This window comes from Neomonachus schauinslandi, chromosome 4, assembly GCF_002201575.2.
Source record: "Neomonachus schauinslandi chromosome 4, ASM220157v2, whole genome shotgun sequence".
Taxonomy (NCBI): domain Eukaryota; kingdom Metazoa; phylum Chordata; class Mammalia; order Carnivora; family Phocidae; genus Neomonachus; species Neomonachus schauinslandi.
This window is the reverse complement of record NC_058406.1, coordinates 78,059,862-78,076,826: the sequence shown is the minus strand read 5'-3', so window position 1 is coordinate 78,076,826 and position 16,965 is coordinate 78,059,862. Positions and strand designations below refer to the sequence as shown.

At 35.5% G+C, this 16,965-nt stretch overlaps 1 protein-coding gene across 3 annotated transcripts in view; it reads right to left on the bottom strand.

Annotated features, from left to right (window-relative positions):
* The window catches only part of ABCD3 (ATP binding cassette subfamily D member 3), a 78,621-nt gene that overhangs the window by 24,846 nt on the left and 36,810 nt on the right, over nt 1-16,965 (bottom strand). The window contains exons 5-16 of one of the 3 annotated variants that reach the window (XM_021689954.2): nt 15,892-15,961; nt 14,242-14,339; nt 13,762-13,885; nt 11,558-11,614; nt 9,248-9,390; nt 6,297-6,366; nt 3,600-3,669; nt 3,414-3,511; nt 3,207-3,298; nt 1,597-1,688; nt 1,440-1,515; nt 1,251-1,314 (exon numbers count right to left, since the gene is read on the bottom strand). In XM_021689954.2, the coding sequence (XP_021545629.1) occupies nt 1,251-1,314; nt 1,440-1,515; nt 1,597-1,688; nt 3,207-3,298; nt 3,414-3,511; nt 3,600-3,669; nt 6,297-6,366; nt 9,248-9,390; nt 11,558-11,614; nt 13,762-13,885; nt 14,242-14,339; nt 15,892-15,961 (1,054 nt within the window). The remainder of the gene's footprint in view (nt 1-1,250; nt 1,315-1,439; nt 1,516-1,596; nt 1,689-3,206; nt 3,299-3,413; nt 3,512-3,599; nt 3,670-6,296; nt 6,367-9,247; nt 9,391-11,557; nt 11,615-13,761; nt 13,886-14,241; nt 14,340-15,891; nt 15,962-16,965) is intronic. The other 2 variants (XM_044914566.1, XM_044914567.1) reach the window with 2 other exon arrangements.

Here is a 16,965-nt window from a genome sequence, read left to right as displayed (position 1 = left end):
TCTGGAATACTTGGAGTCATTCAATATTTACCAACTATATTTATATTTTCTCTATGTATTCTTGTATTTCCTGGCTTGAAGATAAATATGGCAATATATAATACTCATTGTCAAATAAGTTCAAAGTACTTTGCTTAACTAACATTTTTTATTTTTATAGTGCCTTAAAAAGAAAGTGGACATGTACTTAAAAAATATACATTACTAAGAATAACAAAATTGAAGACTTGCCTAAGATTATAAAAATTTAAAAACAAATCCAATAATTATTATATAAATTATAAGACAACATTCTTAAAGTGAAAGCAATTGAAAAGAATCTTTGCATACAACACAAATTATAGAAGGTCACATACGTAGTATAGGCATGGAGAGAGGAGGAATTCTAGAGCTGTGCCATCCCATACGGTAGCCACTAGTCAGTCACGTGTAGCTATTTAAGATCTAATTTATTAAAATTAAATTTCAAGTGTGGCTACTATATTGGACAAAGCAAACAGAGAACATTTCCATCACTGCAAACAGTTCTGGACAGTGTTGTTCTAAAGAAGTGGTATCTAGTGGGTTCTAGATTTGGGGAGACAGCCTATGTGGTAGGAATCTGTTACCAATCATCAAGATTTTCTCATCGGAACTATTTATAAAGTCATAATAGACATATATCCTAACAGTAACCCTTAGGCCTGGGAGTGTCTTACAAATCATACAGAAATACTCCTCTTTTGCTTTTTTTTTTTTTAATTGGGTCTGCCATATTCCCATTTGATTATGAGACTATACTGAATCAGCATCACTCCTCACTTGGCATGAGATGTTACCACAGTGCTACTGTGCTGCTCTCCTACAGTTTTCAGTGAGAACAGAGTCTATATTTGGTTTGTATAGAGACAGATCCTCCTGCACAGTCAAAACAATACCTAACCCTAATCTTTTTCAACGTAGACTAAAACTACATTGCATGTTTAAATTTTCATTTCCCACCAGAGATTACAATCAACTGTATCTTCTATGGCTTTTTTGTGACAGACTTTATTTGCAAAAGATTTTTTGATAGTAAATATCTGAAACTTGAAAGTCCTAACAATTAAGAAAGACAGATTTCTAAGTGTTTCAAAGACTTATTTTTTAAAAGAATTTTGTGGATTCAGAGACTAAGTTAAGCCTTACAGTTATTTTACATATTCAGACAAGTTTTTCATTTCACATTTTAAATCTGATCTAAGCTTATATATAATCATTTAATAACTTACTTCAAAATTAAGGTCTCGGATCAAGATATCTCCATTTGGCGTTGCTAAAGGAACATGATCAAATCTACAGAGGAAATTGATAAAAAATTACAATTTTATATTAAACACTAAGCAAACATAGCTGAAAGAGAACGCTACTATACAGTTTAACAAATGTTTATGGTGCTAAAGAACTTTTCCTATACATACTTTATAATGTTATCAGCATTGATGATTTCTCCAGCACCAGGTATCAAGGGAATAACTTGTGCTCCTTCTTCAATACCTTAAGTGGAAAATAAGTATCAGAGCATCACATTACATCAGCCAAAACTTAAACTATGTGACCTAGTGCATTCATATTTACCCCTTTCCTGTTGCGAGACCATTGTGCGCTCATATTTGCCTTGATTTAAATCCTTCAGTACTTGCATTAATTCTGTGATCCGAGCAGTAAAACTAAAATTTAAAAAAAAAGTCATAATGAAAACTCCAAAGGCCATCATATCTTTTACTATTATTTTTGTTATTTATTTGAGATGTAACTGACATATAGCACCCTGTGTAAGTTTAAAACTTTTATTCAAACTTAACTGAAATTTCTAAAATTACAATTTAATTTAACTGAAATAATCTAAAGAAGTCTCATCATCATAAAGTATGAGTGATAGTGTATGCATGCTTTATTATCATGTTTCAGTAGGAGAGCAGGAACATGAGGATAAAGGAAGAGGTTTCATAGGATCTCCACCTCAACAGATAATTACTTCATTAACAGGTGAGTCAAGAAGGTTGTTTGCCACTAGAATTTTAAGGTTTCTAGTAGATACTACACAAGGACTAGTATTAGTACATTCCTCAGACATAGGAAGTATGGACCAAGTTCCTCCTGGAGTGAGAGACAGCCAAGTATAAAGTTAGCCCTCATGTGTGAGGAAGGCATTTATTACATATATGCCAAATGTCTGCTACCTCCCTGCAAACATGGAGGATTCTTCTCTTTCCTACTCCAAAATGGGAGAAAAGATGACGTGTTCTTACTATTAGAAAGAAATCACTGTGGCAATAAAGAGAAATCAAAACTAATGCCAAGACATCAAGGAAATAAAAATAACATGATGGTCAAAGAGAAAGCAATCTACATCAAAGAAACAAAAGAGAACTTTTCTGTGAAAATCAAGCAGAAACCTCCTGAAAGGAAAATCTACCATGAACCATAAAGGCCTAAGAAAAGTTATTAACAAATAGGAAGAATGTTCACATTCTCAAGAGAAAGAGACTCCTCATAGTAGTTGACAATCTCCTCCAACTTGCCATGAAGACCTAAACTGCCATAGAAGAGGAGGAATAAAGAAGAAATATGCGGATGAGTCACAGGTCTGGGAAGGATCAGAAGTGATCCAATTTCTTCAGATGTACTTTTTACATTATGGTGTTTTTTTATGCCATATCAAGCCCTTTGTACTAGAGCTTAAAATACTGAAATACTTAATTCCACGTTACAGTCTAAGAACAATTTTACTAGACAGAATGACCATATTTGAAATTGCATCTACAGATACCACAAGGTGACTTTTCACTTCTTTCCCCATTAAAATCAACTTCATCTTTATCTTACAGTGGAGGACAAAAAAGTTCAAATACAAAAATTCTATTCATTAACCTAATTTTCCATGAATTAAGAAAAGACTGCCCCAACTTAACATTTTCTAACTTACCGAATACTAGTGTCCATGGAGCGGACAGCTTGAGAACCACTAACCTGGTTGAAGACTCAAACAGCTCTCTTAAGGAAACATGAAAAGCCCCCTCTCAGAGAAAAACCTTCCTTAATTTTCCTATCAAAATCAGCTTGAGGGATAGGAAATGGGGCTTCAGTTGCCCCTCACCTTAACCTCAACTGGGCACAATCATTAAGTATAACATATTTTTAAAACTTATTTTCTGCAATTGCTCAGTATTACTAATCTTACTTACCCAGCCAATCTAGTCATTTCACGACCAGCCAAAACTATCCGACCCAGAGCTTGAGACATTCGCAAAAGCATTCTTCCACTTTGGTAGTAATCCTTAAATAGAAATAAATACTAGTTTTCACTTACATTTCTAAGACTAAAAACTAGCTTTTATTTCTTTTTATATTTAAATTTCAATTTATTATGACTCTGATTACTAATACTTTACCTCTAGAAGTTCTGAATGTGTACTCTTGAGATGTCGAGGATGAGACAAATCTAGGAAAGGACGACTTACAACTAGGTAACCAACAACAGTGGCAAGATCTGAAACAAAACGTTAAGATTTAAACATTAACAATACTTCGCTTTCTCCACAAATTTCATTCCACTATCTCTTTTAAAGCATACTTACATTTGGCAACTATGCTATCAATGAAGCCCATAGAAAACCGAAACAAAATGAAATTATGGAGATGCTCCACCTGGCAGAAAGCAAATACAAAAAAATTTATATTTTATGTGTATGTAAAAATATGAATCTACCCTGAAAATAAAAAACTGCATGATTTATTTATTCCAAATACTTACTGAAAATTAAAAAATTATATAATTTATTGATCCCACAAATATTGCCTATGGTTTCTGATTATACTGTACATTACATTTCATGCACAATACTTATCACAGAGCAGATGCCAAATACTTTATGAAACCATTTTTATGCAAACAGAATGGAAATTACATATAAATGTTAATGTGGTATCATTTGTATATAATATTGTATTCACAATACCATCAGATACATAAATACTAAAACTGATCAATAATCAAAACAACAACAATAAAACAGAAGGATGAGCTAATTTAGGTAAAACACTAGCTGTCTAGATTGGCACTCAGTGCTTTGCTTTAGTTGGAGACATCTGGTCTCTGCTTTCCCCAAGAATCTTACTACACTCGATCTGAACCAAGTGCTAATGTGTCATCAATGCTGTTCAGCCCTAGTTTGCAGCTTTAATCAAGCACGCACTACCTCAAAATTACAAGTCTAAAAATGTTTTATATTCTGCCTTTTCAATGTTCTCAACTTTTCCATCTATCAGATTATTCAAGGCCCTGCATGATCTGGCACTGGGCTCTATCCTAAACTTCATCTGCTTCTATGTTATTCCTTCTCACTGAGCTCCAGAAATATTGGTTTCTCAAACTGCCTTAAGGCTTTCCTCTTGTTGTTCCCTCTGCCAGGAATATTGCTGCTGTCCTAGACAGTTCTATTTTGTGACTAACTCCCTCATTCCATGTGGGTTTCCGATAAAACGTCACCTCCTCAAGAAAGACCTTCTTGCCATCCTACCTAAAATAGCTATGCAACCTCCCCATCACACTGTACCATTTCATCCCATTTTATTTTTGGTCAGAGAATTCATTACTACCCAGAATCATATAAAATATTCAGTTGTTGTTTTTTTTGTCTCCTCCACTAAAATGTGAGTTTCCTGAGTACAGGGTGGCTTCCTCTTACTATCTTTTGCAAAAGCACAATGACTGCAACATTTATTCAATGAATGCCATGTGTTACATGCTGTGCTCAGTGCTGGAGACACAACAATGAATAAAACAGACAAGGTCCCTGAGCTCATGAAATTTACATTTTAATGAAAGAGACAAACTAGGAAACAAATAAGATAAATATACATTGCAATACATTTTTTAAGGAAACAGATCATTAAATTGGGAAGTAACTGGTGGAGGCCATTTCAGACAGACTAACCAGAGAAAGCAAGGCCACAATAAGTTGTTGACTTTGGAGCTAAAGTCTAACGGATAAGAATAAGCAAGCCATGTTCATCAGCAAGCTTGATGAACAGCAGTTCCCTGGAAAAACCTTAAATGCATTTTATCAGTGAGCACAATCAAAGTTCAGTCATGTCAAATCTAAATAAGACAAAAATCCAATTTCTAAAATTATTTTTTTTTTAAGATTTACTTATTTATTTTAGGGAGGAAGAGGGAGAGACAGAGAGAACATGGGCATATGTGAGTGGGGGGAGGAGCAGAGGGAGAGAATCTTCAAGCAGACTCCCTCTTGAACACAGAGCCCAGATGTGCTGCTCAATGCCACAACTCATGAGATCATGACCTGAGCCAAAACCAAGAGTTAGACGCTCAACTGAGCCACCCAGGCACCCCTGAAATCATTTAAAATGACTATTTCTTTAAGCTTTTTAAATCACCTCAATATATATTTAATTTTAAATTTAATTTCACAAGCTTCCACTAAAATGTAAGCTCCTTAGAGGCAGGAGTTTGTACGCCACGTCCACCACTATTATTACTAGCACCTGGAACAAGCACAGGCCATCTAGATGGCACTCAGTATCTTTTAAATGGAGTAATAAAATTACTTGAATTCAAATTTTCCAATTGGCAAGAAAATAAAAACTGATATATGTATAGTTTTTACAAGAAACAATTTTTGTTGTTTTTTTTTTTATTAACATATAAGCTATTATTTGTTTCAGGGGTACAGGTCTGTGATTCATCAGGCAAGAAACGATGTTTTTAACTCTAAATCAAGGGTCAACAAACTATGGCCCACAGTCCAAATCCCAGGCTGCCATCTATTTTTATAAAAAAGTATTATTGGAACATAGCTACACCCACTTATTTACATAGAGTATATGGCTACTTTTGTCAATACAGACCATAAGGTCTGAAAAAGCCTGAACTACATATGTACTATCTTGTCTTTTATAGAAATAGTTTGCTGACCCCTACTTTAAATAACCATCATAGTATCTTCAAGAATCCTACAGAAACAAAAGAATTTATCACTAAATAAAACATCTAAGCAATCTCTAAAAATACACCGACAATTATTTTAATAAATCAACCTATATTTGTAACTGGGAAGCTCAATGTATTGATAGGATAGTTTTTATTCTTTTATTTTTTATGAAAATACAGTATAAAAATACTTCATACTTAAAAATAAATATCTTAACGATTAAAGATATATACCTATATAGATAGATATAGATATAGTTCAGCATAGGCCAAAAAATCAAATCTTTCCATAAATACATGAGCCTCAAGCATGCTATCTTACCAGTTTTCGGAAGACCGAGTGGATTGTCTGCTTTTCTCTCTTATTCCCATTGTAAAAGGCAATTTCTTCACTATTAAAGAAAATAATTTAGTAAGTAATTTTATCAGTGCCTGAAAAATAATGGAAAGTTATTTTATGACTGAATATTTTATTTAAATGGACACTTAAGACTATAAGCTTAATGGGTGCGTGTGGCCACAGTCCTGTACTTGAGACCCTGCTCCTAGCTCAGCTGATCAGAGGGCACAGAAATACACACCTAACAGGATCACAGACTGCACAGCAGCCACATGTTGCGTATGCCATATATAGAGCCTGGCTGGAAAAGATGTGCTGGGCTAGTTCTCAGAAATTTAATTAACTGTATTTCTTTAATAAGAAATAAGAAGGAAGTTGCTATGACATTAGGAAGGCAGGGCTGGGGCAGCCATTATAGATGACAAATGGGAGTACAGACCCCCAGGAGGGAGAGGAGAACACAATAGCTAAGAGAAGCTATGGAGTGATGCCATGCCATACAGCCTTTGAAAGACTGAAAAGCAAACCAAGCCTGAACAAGTTCACAGTGCCAGCTTCCAGGAGCCCCGGCTGCACAGTCGTTCTTATGCTGGGAATCCCACCATATCCTCACAACTCCCCTTTTCTTGAGCTGGCCTGAATGGGTCCATAAGGGCCACAAGAATCTTGACTAGAAGAAAGGGGGCATTCTTACAGATGAAGAAAGGTTCAGTGTATTAAGACAAGTCTGTCAAAGTCATACAGCTAGCTAGTCAAGCAGCTGAGATTGTAACTCACATCTGATTCTAGAGTCTAGTCTTTCCACTCCCTATTCAATACGATGTAAAATTCCCAGAAAAGTAACTCTAACAGCAAAGTAAAGATTTACATAGGACTCTAGAGGGTACAGTTAAAAAGCCTTCGATAAACACCCAGTATTTCTTTAAAGCCTCTTTTTTCCCCTTAAATATATATGTGAATTTTATATTCTACTCCAAAATATACCTGCATTTTTTTCCATTATAAAAACAAGGTAGCTCTTGCCTCAACCCCTTCAAACAAAATTAACTTTGTATAAAGATGAATCATGTTCGACCTGTGTTTCACCATTTCCTTGACACAACAACACAGAGCCCCAAAGTATCACAATTCCAGTTTAAGAAACAATTCTATACCTATAATTACTTTTCTCACTTCCTTCTACCTCCTCTGCATGTTTAAGCCTATGGAGGAAGACGAGATGAGCATTCTAATTCTGACTCATTTTAGCCCCAATCTAAAACTTGAAAGGGCAAAAACAACCCAGAATACTCTAGCTGCCTATTCATCACTGATTCTCTTCCACATCCTTCTTCCTATGTGAGAGAACTCCAATTTTCTTAGTTACCCATCTATCCCTTCCTATGCACCCAAATGGTTTAGGAATGGCCTCAACCCCATCTACGAGGAATGAGTTCCATTTGGTCTAAGCCAATCACTTGCCTGTGATTGCTTAAGGCATGGGCAAGTGATCATTCCAGCCAATGAGATTCAGGTGAAACAAAGTCAGGGGTGGGGGGGCTTCTGGGAAAGTTGCCCGTTCTCTTGAAGAGATGGCCTGTTTTTATTTCTGGGCTTTTTACAGGGGAGGAAGACTAGTGAGATCTGAAATTGCTTTTGCCATCTTGTGATCATAAGAAAAATTAGGCTGAGGAAAGGGGCAACATACAAAGGAAGGCTGAGCCAAGAGAACATCAAAGAGCCAGAGCCCTGATCATGTTGTGCCTGGAATGGGGCTATCTTAAGAGTTCTTATGTCAAGTAGTAAATGTCTTTATTGTTAAGCTACCTGAGTCAGGGTTTCCTGTTTCTTGCAAAAGAAAGCATTCTAGCTGATACCATCTTTCATTCACTTGGCAAATCACCTCTCCACTCAACCAACTGTCTACTCCTCCACCTCCCTACAGCACAAAACCCTATTTAAAACTGGTACCATTTTAGCAATATAAGGAAATAAAGGAAGAAGGAACTGTTAAAAGAGTAATCCTCTAAGTAATTTTGTAAATGTTTTAGGGTACTAAATAAAGATTAGGAGCCTCAAAATGACTTAAAGTTTACAGATCAATACATGAGAAAATTTACTGAGTACCTACTACATATCAAAACCTGTGCTGGAAGCTTTGTATGTATTCCATATTTAATCCTCACAATAGTCCTATATTCTCTATTATAAATAAGAAAAGTAAAGCTATAACTTGCCAGAAGTCATATAATATATAATTGATAAGTGGAGGAGGCAGATTTTGAAACTAGTCAGGCTGGCTCCAAAGCCTACTACTTTTTCTTCCCATTTTGGAAACTATCTGGAAAATAGGTAGACACACATGCAGTGAGACTGAATTACTGAGCATACACAGTCTCAAAATAAAAGTATTTGTGGATAAACTGAGACAGAATTTTCTTTTTTTATTTTATCTGACAGAGACACAGAGAGAGAGGCAACACAAGCAGGGGGAGTGGGAGAGGGAGAAGCAGGCTTCCCGCCGAGCAGGGAGCCTGATGCAGGGCTCGATTCCAGGATCCTGGGATCATGACCTGAGCCGAAGGCAGACGGTCAACAACTGAGCCATCCAGGCGCACCCCAACAGAATTTTCTTTGAAGAAGTATTATAAGTAAACTTGAATTTGAATTGTATTTTGAGTGTGTTTAAAGTGAAATTAACAGAAAATTAGTCAATAAAAGAGATGAAGAGGTGAACCAGGGATACTACACAGTTAAGAAAAAGAGAAATGCTGAAGATTACTACTTTATAAAACTGGTATTTTTCATAATGTATTATTCAAAAGAGGTAAATACACACACACACACAATTTTGGTAACAGTGCCTTCCAGACTTTTTGGAGTTAACTTATATGACATCAATGTCCATAAAAACAAATTTTTAGTACAGCCAAATTTAATACATTTCTTCTTACCTGTTTGTGATGAGCCGGGAATTAACGAATCTATACTCTCCCTCATACTTTTGCTCAGTTATTGTCATTTTACCAATGGGTCTTCTAAGTCGAGTTAGGAGTAGCCCAGAAACAATCAAGTAGGCCATCATACTTGTTGGGCCCTATTATTATTGGAAGAGAATATACAAAGTTCAAGGATATCATAATAAATTCACTGGATGCAACATGCACAATTTCTATAAATAACTCCAGTGACTTGGCTAATTTTTCCCCCTTAATTATTTCTTTTTTGGGAAAATACACACTGGGCCTTCACACTGTTAACTACTCATCTATTCTGTTCCCCCTCCAACACTATATCTCATCCCCAACTCTCCTGAATTTGCTGACCTAAAAATTCCTAATTGCGAGCACCTGGGTGGCCCAGTCGGTTGAGCATCTGCCTTTGGCTCAGGTCATGATCCCCAGGTTCGTGGGATCAAGCTCCGAGTCAGACTTCCTGCTTGGCTGGGAACCTGCTTCTCCCTCTCCCTCTGCCTGCCGTTCCCCCTGCTTGTGCTCGCTCCCTCTCTCTTGTGCTCTCTGTCAAATAAATAAATAAAATCTTTTTAAAAATAAAATAAAATAAATAAAAATAAAAACTCCTAATTGCAGTCCTCACTCTTCCTATGGCATCTAAAACTCTTCTGATGGAACTCTACCTGATATTCCCTTAAGACTCCACAGACACTCTCAGACTTCTTTTTTTGCCTTCTCTTGGAATGTTAATATTCCCTGAGGTTTCTTCCTTAGATCTTTCCTCCCAAATTTTTATCTCTACTCCCATCACTCTTAAGAATCCAAGACAGTATTTCCAAGTAAGTACCATATACTCTTACCTCACTACTCTATAGGGCTTCAAGCTAAAGTCCCCCAAACAAGCTCTACCTGCCTTTCCCTTCTCCTACATCTTCCTTGCAGCTGCCATACCTTCTAACTTGGTGAGTAACCTCATCACCCATTGACCAACCCAAGAGAGAAGCTTTAAGCTGACCTCTCCAAGCTCATCACAGGCACTTCCCTCACTCCCATCTATATCCTATGTCCTGCCATACTGAAAAAACTATTTCCTGAACATGCCATTCAATGAAGTTGGTATTATGCCTGGCAAGCCTGACATATCTAACAGACACCTACTCATCCTCCTCAGAGCAACTCAAATAACACCTCTAATTCTTCCGGACACTAAATATTTTATTCAAACTTCTGTTACTGGACTTATCATTCTGCATTATAATTGTCTGAATATCTATTCTTTCACTAGATTATAAACCTTCTTCAGCTGGAACTGTGTCTTACTCATCTTTTTATCCCCACTACCTAGCACAACATGTGTGGACTATAATTTGTATTCAATATTTTTAAATTAAATATGATTGATTCAATCATTTCAATAGTCAATGCAAGAATGGGCAAAGGAGAGAACTAAAACAGTTTCTACCTTTGAGAAATGCAGAATCAGATAACAGGAATACATGGAGAGATATTTAGGTATTATAAAAATGTAGCAAGTACCATAAAAATATCACAGCACAAAGATAAGAGGGATTAGGCCTATTCACTTGCTTATAGTAAAAACAAGGGTAGCAGAAGGTTAGGACGGTAGATAAGAAAATTCAAATAAAAACCTACTTTCCCAAGTGTTCTGGAAAGTAGCAAAAACTACTATATAAATTATATATTAATCAACTACAAGATGCGTATGCATACACATGTACATATATACACAGTACAGTCATACTATTACATGGTTGTGTAATAAATATGTAAGAGTAACATCACATATTACATGACTAAAGTTATATTTCAATGAGAATACTGAGACAAAATTTAAGGGTCATTCTTACCAACACAAATAATAGAGAGACAGGGTAATAAGGCTCATAAGAGAGTCAACCACTTATATAATTATAAAATGACATATTATATTAAAAAACCATTATATCTAAAGGCATTTCTGATATTTTAACATTCAAGTTTCATATTAAAATGGCTGCATCCAAATCTCTTTTTAGACATTACTTTACAACAATAAGTACTTGGATGTCAATGTTTAAGCACTTCTGGTTATTAATGCCACAAAAATTTTCCAAATATCCAACTTAAGGAAAATTCAAACACCAAATTAGAGTACTTTTTAAAGTCTCTAATACAGTATTATTTTATAACTAGACTTTATTAGGTACATGTTGTAAAAACACATTCTTTGAGATACATAAAAATTCCTACAAACAATCCAGCTATTTACAACACAGTACTACAGCAATTTAAAAGATAGATTAAACTCACCTGTGCTCCTATTGCACTTGTTAACTTGAAGATATACAAAACTATGTCTAAAAATGGCTGTAAATATTAGAAGATAAAGAATTAAAGAGGTAGATTGTGTAGATTGATAACTAATAAAACACAATAAATATAAAATGCTACTCAACATTTAACATGTAATTGTCAACATGGAGAGTTCCCATCATATATAATGTACTATAAACAGTATATAGATCAACAAATACATAAAGAAAACGGTTCTTATTCTCAAGAAACTTAAAATAGAGACAGCATGACCAATGTCTACTGACCAACAAGGGGGAAAACATTTACCATTTTCCAACAACTCAGGTAGTTCTACTATGACAATTAACCATTAGTAACATAGTAATTTCTCAATGCAGTGTAAAGACAGTGAATAAAAAGGACCTGAGATGTAACCTCAAACCTGTACCAGCTTTTCTGGTTTCTATATATCTACACCTATAAAACGAACGGTTCTTCCTGCCCGTAATATTGTTTAATTCTATTACTTTATCACAACATCCATATGTTAAAATAATCGAATGAGCCTCTAATTTTCTGATATAAAACTCAAGCTTCTAGAACTAAAACAAGACATTAATATACTGCTCCTTACACACAGAGACAACTCAAATGACATACCAAAAGTTTGTACATATTTTGAAGTGTTTTTCAAAAAACCCCCATTACATTCATTCACTTTAAGTCTATAGCCACCCCTTTCTGCTGGCTTCTATGAATATTAACCTGTTCTTTTTTGCCTTAAAAATTATCAAGAAGCTAGACATACCTGTAAAATGTAAGTACATTTAAAAGTTGACAAAAATGACTCATCATTTAAGTCACAGGTCAAACAATATGTTAAAAACAGTAAATATACAAGCCCACTACAATTATTTTATATTTTCCCTATTGTCAATGTGACAAGACCTGAGCTGTAGAGTTGCTCAAGTGCCAAGAGGTAAAGAATACATAACAATGTCTAAAGAATTACACAAAAATTTGTATATACACTCCCCCGCCCCTACACACACAGAAAACAAACTTCAAAATGTGGCAATGGGAGCAGAAAAGAAGGCTGAATTAATCAACAATTTAGAGTTGTCAGAGTTTCTAGAGTATGGAATCAGTTAGCAAAGGCTTCTGGAAAGCTGAATAAAAAGTTTGCCATGAAGTGAAAAGGAATCCTAATAATGGGCCTGTCATGAGGGGGAAACTCTTATGGATACACGGCACTTCTCTAAGAATTGCCTGTCCTCCCTGCATCCACATGGTAAAAGCAGGAGCATTCCTATTCTTTACAATGTGACCCAGCCCCTTGTAGAGAGTTCTTGTGTCTAGCACTGGGTAGACTGGGCATCTGGATCAATTGTGGCCAGGGACAAAGATACTATAATTGGTCCACCCTAAGACAAGCTCCCACCCCAGACCAAGAGCAGCCATGTGGATTAGAGTAGGAAACAGGGCATCTAAGATGAAGAGGGGAGGAAATGCTGGGTAGATGATCCTGCCGGTGCCCCATACATGTCCCAGACAAGGCAGGATTAGGTAATGGCAAAGAAGAGGACTTAATGAGAAGACTACAGCAAAAGCTGTAAAGGGTGGTGAGATATACGATAGCAAGACGAGGAAGAACTGAGGAAATGGGCAGGAAGAAACCTGGGTAAGGCCTATCCTCAGTCCCAAGAGCTCTGACAATATTCTGGGGTGGGGGTGGGGGGAAATAGAAATTAGAAAACTGAAATCAACTAGCATCTTGTGAAGATTTTTTGGCCATTACTCAAATGATCTATTAGAATTAGAGATACTGAAGCACAGAAATGGACAGGAAGAAGTCCCAGCCTAGTGTTACGGATATGGAACTGGAAACATAAACTGACGGTCAATTTCTAGCAATTGCCACAAGTCCACACGTCAAGTGACAAAAGTTCAGATTTCTGTTTTTACTGAAATCAGCCTGCAAAATTCACTCAAAATCTTTATAAGACACTAAATTCTTCATTCTTGGCCAAAACACCTCACAAAAATAAAGAGAAAATTAAATAACTGTACTTAAAACTATTATAACAACTCTAATTTTCTTATGAAAGCACTTAGTTATATGCTGTTATGTCCATCAAATCAATTCTATATAAATTTGCTAAGATTCAAAACTCAACAAAGTAACAAATAATTTTTAAAAAGAAAATAAAGAAACTTACCTTACTAAGATTTGAATACAGATCAACTACACTGTTACAAAACTTTTCTACATCTTGTGTAAGCAGCTGGTCTGGATTGGCTATCCTGTTGTCCAGATTTCCCATTTTATAATATGTGAAAGCTCTAAAACAGGTGTAAGAAAGTGACATTAAAACTAATGATTTTAAAAACAAAAAAAAAATCCCATTCTAGCACACAGTGCAAATTCATAGAAACGGAAAAGTTTGGAGCTGGGAGAGGCCTTAAAGACTGTCCTTACTTTAGAGATAAGGAAGCAAGTGCAGAGAAGGATGACTTGCAAATTAATGGAAGAGCCAGGATTAGAGTCTAAATTGCTGAGGTCCTTGCCTACGTGCTTCTGGGTCTAAGAGAACTCCCTTGAAAAATATATCCAATATAAAAGAAAAACTTCTATCTGATATCATAAGCAATTCTATTCAATTTAAGTATTTTTAATATAAAAATAGGTTATCACTTACTGGAGATACTCCTCATAGAGGTATTTAGTTAGTCTTACTCGGAAGCACAGTTTGAGCTCATTTAACCCAAACTTCAAGAAGTTATTAATTACAGAGATCTGAAACAAACAAACACATATTACTGGTTTTACTACATTTCTACTTGTAAAATTGTAATTTATTTCTCTAGCATTGGCTCTGTTCCCAAATCCTATGATTTTTATAACTGATAGTCCAAATTGATATAATTCAGTTCTGTTTTACTCAGTGTACAAAGATAAAAGAGAACATGCTAAACCAAATGCAATTGGCTATATTACGCTGATATATTAAAACTCTACTTGAAACTCAATTTTACAATATGTTCATATCATTAATTAGGAGAAGCATCTTGATACTTCTTTTGTAAACAAACAAAAAGCCAAATCTGTCCCCTTTGGATCCAATGTAAAAGAGTCCTGACATTTATGTTTGTATCTTCTGTTTCCTACTACAAACACTATGACCCTAGACAATGAAATTCTAGGTGCATTTGTTTAAAAAAATATTATAAATTTCATACCAACTAATACCATTTCCAGATTATTTCTAGAGTCATCTTTACTTCTCTTTTCCATCATTATATTGAAATTAATTCTTCCATAGTTCCAAACTCACATTTACATAAACATTTTCTCAAGAAAACAATGGTTGTCCGCCGAATCTCGATCTTTTAATGACATCTACACTTATCTCAATTTTTCTAAAGGTCTAAAAGCCATGTGCATGTATCCTCAAGCTTTATTAAATCTCGGACATATTTTCTAATTAGCTGGATTTTATAACCAAGCTTTTTTTTTTACTTCCCTATTTATAATACTAAAATTCTTATAGTGGCAGTAAAACAAAGAACCAAGCTAAGAATATCACTTATGATTTAACCAAACACTGCCCTTTATTTTTAATAAATTCAGATAATAAATTCCAATTTCACTTCAACTACATTAGTGCTTCAAGTTACTATAATAGTTTATGGCCTAAAAGCAATGGTTCTCAATCAGGGTGATTTTGCCACCACACCTACCCGCACCTCAGCCTCCTCGCGACATTTGGCAATGTCCTGGAGACATCTTGGGTTGTTAAAACTGGGGGAGGGGCACTACTGCCATCAAGTAGGATGCTACTAAACATCAGAGAAACCCTGGCCTAAAGGTTAGAACAAAACAACACCTAGGGACACATCCACACATGTATACAATGAAACTGAACCCAACCTAATAACTCCTGCCTTACTATCTAGTATAAAGGTTTACATTGAAAAATTCTGCCAAAAGTTACAAAACTAAACTTGAAGTAGGAACTTAGTACCATAAATCTTTAAAGTCAACTTAAGAAGTAAAGAATCTCTTGGGCGCCTGGGTGGCTCAGTTGGTTAAGCGACTGCCTTCGGCTCAGGTCATGATCCTGGAGTCCCTGGATCGAGTCCCGCATCGGGCTCCCTGCTCGGCAGGGAGCCTGCTTCTCCCTCTGACCCTCCCCCCTCTGATGTGCTCTCTCTCTCTCATTCTCTCTGTCTCAAATAAATAAATAAAATCTTTAAAAAAAAAAAAAAGAAGTAAAGAATCTCTGAAGATTTTTTTAGTAAGATCCAAATTTTTCCCTGTGTAAAGATTTTTAAAGAATTCCACTTACGAGAGGCATGGCAGCGATGAAGTTGAATAAGTATCTCCTGAAATCTTTCCTGCTACGACCAATGATACCACTGCAAACCACCACATGCAATGCATTAGTTGCAAAAGAAGCAATATTTAACACTAAGAAAACCTGTAAAGCTCTACAATTACTCCTGGAAGTTTTTACTGACTCAGAGGAATCAATAAGAAAAAAGAGGCTGAAAAACATTTTCTTGCAGAAACATGTTTCCAACTTTTGAAATTTGATCATTTGAAAGAGGCTTCTTGAAAATCAACTCTATAAATAGCAAAATTAAATAACAATGATTTCCTTAGTTCTTTCCTTCGTAGAAATGGTAAATTAAAAAAACTGCTGCTGCCACAAAAGGGGTTTTAACAGCTTTAGAGAGCCAGCAATGGGTTAGAATGGATGAAATAAACTAGTGTTTGTTTTTAAATATTTTAATATCCTGATGCTCATTTGGATGAACTAATGGCAGAGATAGCCTGAGAGATCAGCAAACTCTCACTGTAAAAGGTCAAGAGTAAATATTTTAAGCTTTTGTGGGCCAGAAGGTCTCTGTTCCAATTATTCCGTTCTGCTGTTGCAGAGGAAAAACAGCCAAGAATGAGACTGGCTGCATCCTAATAAAATTTTCCCAAACAGATGGCAGTGGGATTTGGCCCGTGGAGCCTTATCTGCTGACGTGAGGACTAAATTCTAAGTCCTCTCTAGTAGACTAGTGGGGTTCCTTAGAGCCTCAGAATGGTTCTCCAGAGGCTTCAGATCTGTTAATACACTTCAACTACACCAACTCCTCTTTTATGTTCTTAATTTATTTTACATATTTATCTGTTCTAAAAATATCCATTAAGAACTTATTCAAAGTAAGAATTCTACTACTTCTTGAAAACCATTATATCATCTAAGGATCTGTGAGTACCATATATCTATGATCTACAAGAAAGAACTTATCTGATCACATACTCTTTTTCAAAGAATGTTTATTAATATTCACAAATGTAAGTAAAATATATTTTGAAAAACACTGCACTAAATGATTTACACCTGGCTCCACATGCCAAAAAAATG